General features: G+C 38.0%; 1 protein-coding gene across 10 annotated transcripts; it reads right to left on the reverse strand.

Annotated features, from left to right (window-relative positions):
* Window positions 1-412: 412 nt before the first annotated feature.
* On the reverse strand, window positions 413-11186 carry acta2 (actin alpha 2, smooth muscle). Of its 10 annotated transcripts, none has more exons than XM_079801752.1 (11): window positions 10835-11067; window positions 7839-8153; window positions 7131-7213; window positions 5991-6162; window positions 5307-5435; window positions 4731-4841; window positions 3260-3344; window positions 3008-3169; window positions 1857-2048; window positions 1575-1756; window positions 413-929 (listed from the first exon to the last, which is right to left on the reverse strand). In XM_079801752.1, exons 4-11 carry the CDS (start codon window positions 6117-6119, stop codon window positions 786-788), a joined length of 1134 nt encoding a protein of 377 aa, XP_079657878.1. In that variant the 5' UTR covers window positions 6120-6162; window positions 7131-7213; window positions 7839-8153; window positions 10835-11067; the 3' UTR covers window positions 413-785. The 10 variants fall into 10 exon arrangements, with proteins under 10 accessions (XP_079657878.1, XP_079657876.1, XP_079657873.1 ...); XM_079801750.1 differs by having other exon boundaries at window positions 10857-11056; XM_079801747.1 differs by lacking the exon at window positions 7131-7213 and having other exon boundaries at window positions 10857-11067.
* Between the last annotated feature and the right edge of the window lie 286 nt (window positions 11187-11472).

Raw genomic sequence — 11472 nt, forward strand, 5'->3', positions numbered from 1 at the left:
TTGCTCACACATGCTTCAGCATATCCTGTGGGTTTTTTTAATCTAATGTTCATTTTCCTGGTCAAACCATTTAATTTTCTTTAACATTGATAATTAAATTAAAATTATGATTACTAGAAAAGTTAATAATTATTTAAAAACAAAAATAATACAATTATTTTGATTAGAATAATTGCAAAGAATAGTTAACTTTTATTTTAGCCTTTTCCATATGAGAGATGAACTAGAAAGTTGTTCAGGCTTAAAACCCACCATTTTAAAGGTTCCCTGTGTGTACAGTAATTATAACTAAGTTACAGTGAATGACAGTGTAGATAAATATTTCCACTTATTAAAATTATTAATTTGAAGAATATCATTTAGATTAGGGTTTTCTTTTTTGTTCAAACATTAAGCCTGAGCTGAAACAAAAGAGGTGAAATACAGTTTATTATTGCAGAGCTTTATTCCTTCATGAAGATATGATGTCCGTACAGACTGCCTGAAAGCTGACATGCAGTTGTGTTACCTCGTAGCGTTTTAACACAAAAGGGAGTTCCTCCATGCCCTCTCCTCATCTCTGGAGTCTCACCACCCCAAAGAATCTCCCAAATCCTTCATATTGGCAGCACATTCAAGCTTTTTAACCCATTGAAAACAACACTACACCGTCATGACACAATTAAATCAAAACATTCAAACAAATGTGGGCAGTGCAAAGACAAAACAGAGGGAAGTACGTTCACAGTTTACAGGCTAAGAAGCAATAGCAGAATTAGGGGACCGGGGGGGTTTGAAGGTGCCGTTTAAAAGCATTTGCGATGCACAATGGATGGTCCGGCCTCGTCGTACTCCTGCTTGCTTATCCACATCTGCTGGAAGGTGGAGAGAGAGGCCAGGATGGAGCCGCCAATCCATACTGAATACTTGCGCTCAGGTGGGGCGATGATCTGTGTACATGCAAGGTAGAAACTGTTCTTTTAATATTGTTGAGAGACAATAACGTTTATTTTTATATTTTCTGTTGTTGTTTTTTTTTAGTTTTTAAGCCACACTATTTAACTTTTGTTTGCAATGTTTAAATCATGAGCGAGTACATGATAAAACCATCTTCCAAACCACGTGTTTGCACTAAATCATTATGGGTAAGCCTATAATAATTATTTATATTTTAGAATTTCCCAGGAAATGGCATACTTTCATCGCCCCTGCGTATTTACATCATATCCGCAAATAAAGGAACGGTGTTCCTCTGGAAGTACTTTTATGCTTCAACCACTAGTGGGCCAAAAGTTGTACAGCATAGCTATATAGTAACTTAGAAGTACTTTTACCATTTTCATTAGTTTTTTAATGTCTATAGTTTATTTTAGTTTTAGTTATTGTATTACTTCAAGTTAAACTAAATAAAAAAGAATTTTTTTTTAAAAATATTTCACTGAATTTATTTTAAAATAACAATTATTTTTTATTATATATTCTTTTGTTTTGTTTCAGTTTTAGTGTTACGATAATAACCCTGGCTTGAAGAGAAACTGTGATTCATTATAAAAATGAATGATTGTATTCAGATATCCCTAATCAGCCACACTGACCTTGATCTTCATGGTGCTGGGGGCCAAAGCAGTGATCTCCTTCTGCATCCTGTCTGCTATACCCGGGTACATGGTGGTACCACCAGACAGCACATTGTTAGCGTACAGGTCTTTACGGATGTCAATGTCGCATTTCATGATGCTGTTGTAAGTGGTTTCATGGATGCCAGCCGATTCCATTCCTAACAAAAAGCACAGATCAATGCATTTAAGCATTTATATCAAAGTGCTCTGAATTCATCATTTGAAAAGAGATGGGAAGAAAGAGAAACGAGAGATCACCGATGAAGGATGGCTGGAAGAGCGTCTCAGGGCAGCGGAACCTCTCATTGCCAATGGTGATGACCTGTCCATCAGGAAGCTCATAGCTCTTCTCCAGAGAGGAGGAAGAGGCTGCGGTGGCCATCTCATTCTCAAAGTCCAGCGCAACATAGCACAACTTCTCCTTGATGTCACGGACAATTTCTCTTTCAGCTACAGAAGGCAGATGAGAGAGACACAAATCAGAGGAACATTTTTGAAATAATGTAATCATAATTGAAGTACATTTAGACATATATATTGTGCAGTATATATTTCTGTCATGACAACTCTTGTTTTGAATGGTAATGGATATGACAATTTTAATATGTTTGGTTCATGGGCGTCGGAACCATTGAATGTGGGACAAGACCCACCCACTTTTTACGATCAATGATATTGGACCCACTCACTTTTATCATCTCTAACATTCACCACATGTCTGTTTACCTACCCCTAATCGATAAACACTTATTATTAAAAACGTTAGACGCTTTATTTCCACTTTTCTAATATTTTCTTAATTTGTATTGAAAAAAAATGCCTTTCCGATTTGATATGTGATGGAGAAAACGGAGAAGATTGAGTTCGAACCGCGGGTCGATTTGTGTCAAAACTACATGCCGTGTGTCTTACCCCTACACTACTGCCGCTCTCAATGATATGGCGATTTCCGTAATTTTGTCTTTCTGAACTATACGTTTAGCAAGTAAAGTGGTATATTTGTACTTAATGTAATTGGCATCTTCTCCAGTTAAAAAATTCCCACTTTTTTTTGCTTCCGACGCCCATGGTTTGGTTAGATCTACTACACTGCTACTGCCAATATGCTGTACAATATAGCATACATGAATTTCCTTTAGCAGATCTATACAGGTGGAGCTGGGGAAGGTGGAGGGTTTCTCAAAGCAATTGCTACAGAAAATGCTGACCAGTATTTGAAGGTTGAGCAACGAGCTCATTGGCTACTGATAGCAAGAACCAATCTGCTGAGCCATATAGAGAATGATGTGATTGCAAGCAGATTTAGCTAAGGACCTATCAGCCTTTGCCATCTAGAGTTTCATGACAGAACTTCGTATATATTATATGTTTCATATCATTATGCTGGTACTGTACATGACCAGACCCACCAGTTGTGACGAATGAATAGCCTCTTTCAGTTAGGATCTTCATGAGGTAGTCAGTGAGATCACGGCCGGCCAAATCCAAACGCATAATGGCATGTGGAAGAGCGTAGCCCTCGTAAATGGGCACATTATGTGTGACACCATCACCAGAGTCAAGGACAATGCCTAGTAAAGAAGAAGAAAGCAATTGGTAATGCGCACATGCACCATTTTAGGTCAGATATGGGCTGTGAACTGTTTGAAAGATGAGCTGACCTGTTGTACGTCCAGAAGCATAGAGGGACAGCACCGCTTGGATAGCTACATACATGGCTGGAACATTGAAAGTCTCAAACATGATCTGCGAAGTGAGAACCAACAATAAACCAAGTGTTTTTCATTTTACTGAAAGTGTTGCAACAATGCATATATCTATAACTGCCATCTCTGTCTGAATAAACATGATGAGTTTAATCTGATAAGCTGGCTCTTTTTAGTGAATCAAAAACATACAGCACAACCAGTGTAGCCCGATTCCCTAAACGGATGACTCTTACGAGACAATTCTCTGAAAAAAGACACATTGCCAGTTTGAAGCAAACTGAACACTTTATAACTAACTACTGCTCTCTGCTAAGTCATTATAATTACAGAATTTCTTTCATGTTCTATTTTGGGGTCAGTGTGTTTTTTTAAGAAATGTATTTTACAAGAATGAAAAAATCAATACAACAAGAAAAATAACAATGCAAGAACACATTAAATTGATCTAAAATGATAATATATATATATATATATATATATATATATATATATATATATTTTTCAAATGACTGTTGATGTATGTTGACAGTTTTAAAAAACTGATAATAATAATAATACTAATAATAATAATAAATGTTTCTTAAGCACTAAATTAGCATTTTAGAATGATTTCTGAAGGACCATGTGCCACCGAAGAAAAAAAGCGAAGAAGACCAAATTCAGCTTATCAATCACAGGAATTAATTTACTTTTTTAAAAGATTTTCAAATAGTAAACATTTATTTTAAATTATAATAATATTCACAATATTACAGTTTTACTGTTTTTCTTTTCTCAAATAATGCAGCCTTTGTGAGCATAAGAGACTCTTACAGACCCCAAACTTTTGAATGGTTATGTAAGCACTGAAATATACTTGGAACCAAATTAGGAGATTCAGAGATTTTTTTTATTTAAAATGAAATAAGGTCTGTGGTGGACATGACTTGACTTTTATATTTTGTTCTACAACATAACTTACACATAGGCACACCTGAAACATTCATTCAAAGCCATTGTAGGATGTTTTTCTTGTACTACTGAAACCACTGTGTGTGTGTTTTTTTTCTTCTACTGACAATGATAGCAGTTCAATTATCACTTAGGCCTACATATAGAACACACAGCTGTGGAGGTTTGACAGTGTGTAATTTATGTAGAGCAAAAACCTTATTGTACTTAAAAACTCATGTCATGACTAAACAACTCTACAGTTTATTTGTATATGCTTTCTGACTTGTTTAGCATATACACAGCCTTTTGGTTTGAAATACTACACACTAAAATGCTGTAGGTGTTAAGTGAAATCCCGCTTTGTCTGGTGAAACTAATGTAGGTGTATCTGATAAACATCTCATGACCCTAGGGGCTTAAAGGAGGTATACAGCAAATTATTGTCTGAGATCTTACACAATCAATCTGTCATTCACTCTTCAGTTCTAACCTGGGTCATCTTCTCCCTGTTGGCTTTGGGGTTGAGGGGGGCTTCTGTCAGCAGAGTGGGGTGCTCCTCTGGAGCCACACGGAGTTCATTGTAGAAAGAGTGATGCCAGATCTGGTAAACATAAACATCAGACATTAATGAACAAACCACAGTCACGTCAAATGTGCTATTAGGATAATAGATGGGCATATGAATCACTTTCTGCACAAGTGTGGAGAGTGAAAGAGGATTCTCATAATTACAGTTTAACAAACAGATTGCGTAGGCCGAGACAGATTAGCATCTGTTGCATGCATGTGTTGGAGTGAATTCGTTAAAGAGTGAGTGAGCAGGAGTTCTTTGGAGAAGTGTTTCTGATGAATGTTGTTGTAGAGAATGTGTTGACTAGAGATGATGTAAGGGTTTCTGATGAAATCTCAGAACTTGAGTGCCATTACAGTAAATATGGAAATGAGTACAGATCATGGAAAGTTTGCAGTACAAAAATTCAATGATAAGCCATGTTTACGGAAAGAGATATATTGTTAGTAGACTGTTTAGTGCTATCTGTTGGCTTGTTTGATAGGATCAGCTTACTTTTTCCATGTCGTCCCAGTTTGTGATGATGCCGTGTTCGATGGGGTACTTGAGGGTCAGGATTCCTCTTTTGCTTTGCGCCTCATCACCAACATAACTATCTTTCTGCCCCATTCCCACCATCACACCCTGAGGAAAAAGTGAAATGAGTCAGAAAACACAGAAAAGTGAGAGTGATTTCTAGTTAATTCTATCTTAATCTCTTCTATACTTGAATGCAGACATTCTGGGATGTAGTCCAACTTTCTACAAAGCAGTTGGAATCAGATCAAGATAAAGAAGTAAAAGGCACAGGACATAACAAACTTTTAAAAAGGTTATGTAGGCAAAATGAACATTACATTTGAGAGACATCATATACTTGAGAGATGGATGGAGTTAGTTGTAACCCAGTGATTGTAAGTGCACTTTAAGCTGTTGCAAACTTCAAATACAAGCTAAATCAGCAAGCTAAATGTACATTTACTTTTATGCATTTGGCAGACGCTTTTATCCAAAGCGACTTACATTGCATTCAAGTTACACATTTTACATTTTGTCAGTTCTTGCTTTCCCTGTGAATTGAACCCATGACCTTGGCGTTGCTAGCGCCATGCTCTACTGTTTGAGCTACAGGAAAAATTTACTCATTGATTTTGGCTGCAGTGCTTATCTCCCCCTAGTGGTGTATTGAGGGATGCTTACCTGGTGTCTGGGACGACCCACTATGGAGGGGAACACTGCTCTGGGAGCATCATCCCCGGCGAAGCCTGCCTTACACAGTCCTGATCCATTGTCGCACACAAGGGCAGTACTTTCTTCGTCGTCACACATTTTCAGCTCGTATTTCCTTCCTTACTCCAACAGGAGACAATCACTGAAAGAAAGTGTCATCATTAATGTTATATACATACTTTTGAGCAGTTTTTCTTGGGCTGTAAGAGCCCATGTCATTCATACACTCTAAAAAAAAGGCTCGTAATCATAGGGGAACCTTTTTTAGTGATATATAGCACCAATTTTGGTGCTTCAGTGGTTCTTCAGCGGTTCTTCAGAGGTGCTATATAGCACCTTAGTCAAAGAACCGGTGAAGAACCTCTGAAGAACCGATGAAGAACCTCTGAAGAACCGCTGAGGAACCACTGAAGCACCAAAATTGGTGCTATATAGCACTAAAAAAGGTTCTCCTATGATTACGAGCCAAGAACCATTTTGGTGCCATATAGAACCTTTTTTTTTTTTTAGAGTGTATGGGATTAGGTATAATTTGCAGACAAATTGGCCCCCAGAAGTGAGGTAAATCCCATTTTGGACTTGTAAATCCCCTTTTGGGCTTGTCCTAAATTGGACAAATTATTAAGAAATTAAATTAAAATAAGAGGTGGGGTTAGTTTATAGTTATTATAATTATAAAAAACATTCAAATGCAATGGTATGTGCTCATTTAGATGGGAAATAACCACATACGTATTTAACAAGAAAAGTATTCACCACACCCATTGAACCACGTAGAGGAATACTACATAGAATGTAAGGTGTAACTTACATTCATAAACTAATTCATGCTCACCTGTTTTTTTTTCCTGGTAAGTATAAAGAGAACAGAATTTGTTTAAAAAGTGGTTTTAAACTTTGCTTTAGCAACATTTTGTATAGCTAACTTTGATAAAATGCAAGAAACGATACATAAATTCATTCATAATTTGGAGGAAAATTGCATATATATATATATATATATATATATATATATATATATATATATATATATATATATATATATATATATATATACACACACACAGAGAGACACACACATTTTCTAAACATCCGTCCTGCATCGCTTACTGGGTGAACTATGGGAAAACTTCCTAATTTGGAAATGATGGAGAAGCATGTCTTTGGACTCTCCCTCCCTTTGTCTCTGCCTGCTTTTATGAAAAAAGAGAGTGGGTGAGCAAAAGAGGGGATGGGTCAGTGGTCCAGAAGAACCATATTTAGTCACAAAACTCACAAATCAAATGGGCTTTCACAGCATCCAGATTTCGAAACCTTCACCTTAATTTAAAAACACACACACACCCTCAGAGCCCTTAACATTCAGCATCATCATTAAATCACATTACAGACACTGAAATACAGATGACGCTCATGTTACATATGTAATAGTTCTAAAACATAAATGCTTTTAGAAATATCATTTGATTGCTCAATTTGCAAAAGGAAAATATATCTACTGTACTTTCTGAGCACTGAACACTTGATGACAAGTGATGACATGTCTAAAAACATTACACAATAAAGAAGATTCATCTTTTCATGCAAAACACCAACCGAAACATCTTGAAACCAGATTATACCTGCGCAGAAACCAGTTCTCTATGCAATTAGATATAGACAGCAAGTTTCAAGTTAAAGTACATAAGGCTTCATAAAACATGATCCGAGTCTCATCAGATAAAGCTTGCAAAGTACAAAGCCGGGTGGACAGAAGGAAAAGGAGATGGAGAGGGAAAGGATGCGAATGGTGTGTGAGGTGAGCTAAATGACACTTACCCTGACAGTGCTGGGCCGGGGGAGGGGATTTAGCCACTTGGTGATGGTGTGCTACTCACTGGTTTGTGGTGTATTTATGTAGTTCCCATCCCTGCTCACCACACCCTCCCACATCCCAAACAAGGAGCTTGGGCTGCACTCAGATCGGTAGCCTCACTCCACTAAAGCCTTATAGGGATGACTGGGAGAAAACACTCCAATCCGGGCGGCAGCCCTCCTGCCTCATCACTCAGGGCATTCCAATGGCCCTTTTTGTTTTTTCTCCTCAGAAATTCGGGGACCTCACCATGCAGGAACATAAACAAAGAACGGGCCCTACAAAGACACACATTAAAGTCCACACCTGAGACAGAGAAAGAGCGGCACAATGAATTTGGATCACATTATTACAGAGTTAGGTCACAAAATAAAAGCACCTGAGAGTGTAAAAGTTCAAACTACTGTCTTATCAACTGATAAACTCTGCAAAAAGTTGTAAGCTGCAATGGTTAGCTAAAGGATCTTTTTTTTTGTTTCTTTTGTGTGTTTGTGTGTGTGTGTGTGTGTGTGTGTGTGTGTGTGTGTGTGTGTGTGTGTGTGTGTGTGTGTGTGTGTGTGTGTGTGTGTGTGTGTGTGTGTGTGTGTGTGTGTGTGTGTGTGTGTGTGTGTGTGTGTGTGTGTGTGTGTGTGTGTGTGTGTGTGTGTGTGTGTGTGTGTGTGTGTGTGTGTGTGTGTGTGTGTGTGTGTGTGTGTGTGTGTGTCCAGGTAAACCCTACGTTATGAGGACGAAATGTCCCCAAAAAGATGGTTATATCCGAAATCCTTGTCCGTATGGGGACATTTTTGGTCCCATGAGGAAGACAGCTTATAAATCAATGTTTTTTGAAAATGAAAAAATGCAGAAAGTTTTAAGAGTTTAAGAGTAGGGTTAGTGTAAGGGGATAGAATGTACAGTTTGTACAGTATAAAAATCATTATGTCTATGGAAAGTCCTAATAAAACATGAAAACACATGTTTTATATCCCAGTGGGGACTTCAACCTGAATGCACACTGACGCATGGGTACTCGTGTCACCATGGGGACTTACATTTCATCCCATGATGAAACAAGCTTATTAATCATACAGTTTTTTTTTAACATTTAAAAATGCTGAAAGTTTTCTTGATGGGTAGGTTTGAGGGGAAGGGTTAGTGTAGGGGGATAGAATACGATTTGTACAGTATAAAAAACTACTAGTCTATGGAGATTCCCCTCAAAGATAGTAAACCAGACATGTGTTTCTGTTTTTTAAAGAAGTCTCTTACGCTCATCAACACTGTATTATACATTATATATATATATATATATATATATATATATATATATATATGTAAAACTTTTGGGCAACTAAAGTATGTTTAAAACACATGTAAGAATAGAATAGCTGGATTTCAAAATATTAATATTATTTTCCTGTGTAACATCAACTGACAAGCTTCAGCTGTGATAAAATATCTTCTAGGGGGGTTGTGTAAAAGATAAAAACCCATTTTGAAAACAACATGGATATTAAACTGATTGCTTTCGGTGCCAACAATTTCTACTATGTAGTGGAAATCTTACAATTTTTCTTATATAGGAAAAATCTAGTGTCTAATGTCAGAAAACATTACAGGGAATAATGTTATATATGAAGAATGACAGGAGCTCTTACATGGTCTATAAAATGTGTATCTTCAGGAAAATTAAAGCTGCAGAATTTTCTGCCTGAGAAGATCTGTTTGGGCCTACTGAATTTGTTTGACCAATACTGAAGCCAATTTTAAGGTGGTACCAAAGAAAAAAAATGCACAATAGGATCCTGATCCAGTCATAGAAGGAAGTAGACCAACAAAGACATTTTAAAGGTCCCATTCCGCATGATCCCATTGTTCAAACTTTAGTTAGTGTGTAATGTTGCTGTTAGAGCATAAATAATACCTGTAAAATTATAAAGCTCAAAGTTCAATGCCAAGCGAGATATTTTATTTAACAGAAGTTCCCTTTCAAAGCCTACAGCGAACGGCTGGCTTGGACTACATCCTGGTACTTCCTTCTTTAATTACGTCAGTAGAGCAGTAGAACAGATTTACCTCCGCCCACAAAGAAACGCGAAAAAGGGGGCGCGGTCTTGTTGCTGTCCCACGTGGAGAAGCGGACGTGTCGCGTGGAGAAAAGGAACTGTTGCGTTGAGTGTGTTTATCGCCATGTCGTCGAGACGCTGTTATTTTCATCCAGGAGTCAAATCACCTTTGTTTGGCTTTCCCAGGGACGCTGTAGAGATTATTGAACGCATACATCTCTCCATTAAGAGGCGTGACCTTTCCAACATGCGCTAAGCTGCTGTCGAATCACAACACAGGAACTGCTTTCACGTGCGCTAAGCTGCGGTCGAATTACAACACGGTAAGCGCTTGCACAATCAGAACTCGTTACGTGTTTCTGAAGGAGGGACTTCATAGAAAGAGGAAATCACCAGCCGTTTTTAGGACAGTGAAAAATGCGGTACACAGATAAGTACATTGTGTGAAAAATACTGTGTTTTTTTACACGCGAAACATGAACACATGTTATATTGCACACTGTAAACACAATCAAAGCTTCAAAAAAACACGAAGAACGGGACCTTTAAATCTAAGCCGAATTATGGAGAACGAAATCTTGCATAATCGACCAACTGGTTGCCTTGCCTGTTTACTTCTGAAATGCTAAAAATACACTCATGAAGTAATATATCATTAGGGATTCAAAAGAGTTCCAGTTCAACAACACTAATTACAACCACAGTTTCATGTATTTCACATCTTAGTTTCTAGTATCTGTCCTTGGATCACGTGTCATTCTGGCTCAACCCTACAATGGAAAAAAGTCATGGAATGCTTCTAATTACCCAACAGTCAACACATGTGCCAAATGAAAAATGCACACAGATGCATGGAACATAAAATCACAACAATAGCTTAGAGAAAGGGAAGCAGCCTGTGATGCAACACACACCCAACTAGTTGCACCAGTTCACCTGAGGCATGGTTAGACCCTCTTTTTTTCCCCTTTTCGGATACATTCCATTTTGTTCAGGATTATTCTCACGTAAACAAACAGCAGAATCTGTCTGTCTCGTTTTAGGCCATTTTCTGCTCAGCTGTCCTCATTCAAGGCAAGAGCTCGCGTTTCCCTTCCCCTTCAGCAGTGAGCGCAGCCTTGTCGCACCAAAAAAGGAACTGTTCTGTAAATAAGAAGAGTCTTGGCAGTCCTCTGCGCTCAGAGGCATGTAAGGGAAGAAATGACCCCTCTGAAGGTGTGGTCTGGGAAATCACACAAAACACAGTCTGCTGTAGAGAAATACAGTGCATGATGTATACAAATGTCTCTGCCCTTGTGCATATGGAGGAAGACCCCTCAGATGGGGGAAAGGCCAGAGGAAGATAATTGTTTTCTCAAACTGAAATTAAATCTATAGATATACCTTATGCGCCTATACACTATATTGCCAAAAGTATAGGGACGGACACCCCTCCAAATCATTGAATTCAGTGTTCCAATCACTTCCATGGCCACAGGTGTATAAAATCAAGCACCTAGGCATGCAGACAGCTTCTACAAACATTTGTGAAAGAATGGGTCACTCTCAGGAG

Source organism: Gobio gobio (genome assembly GCF_949357685.1).
Source record: "Gobio gobio genome assembly, chromosome: 20".
In the NCBI taxonomy this organism is placed as follows: domain Eukaryota; kingdom Metazoa; phylum Chordata; class Actinopteri; order Cypriniformes; family Gobionidae; genus Gobio; species Gobio gobio.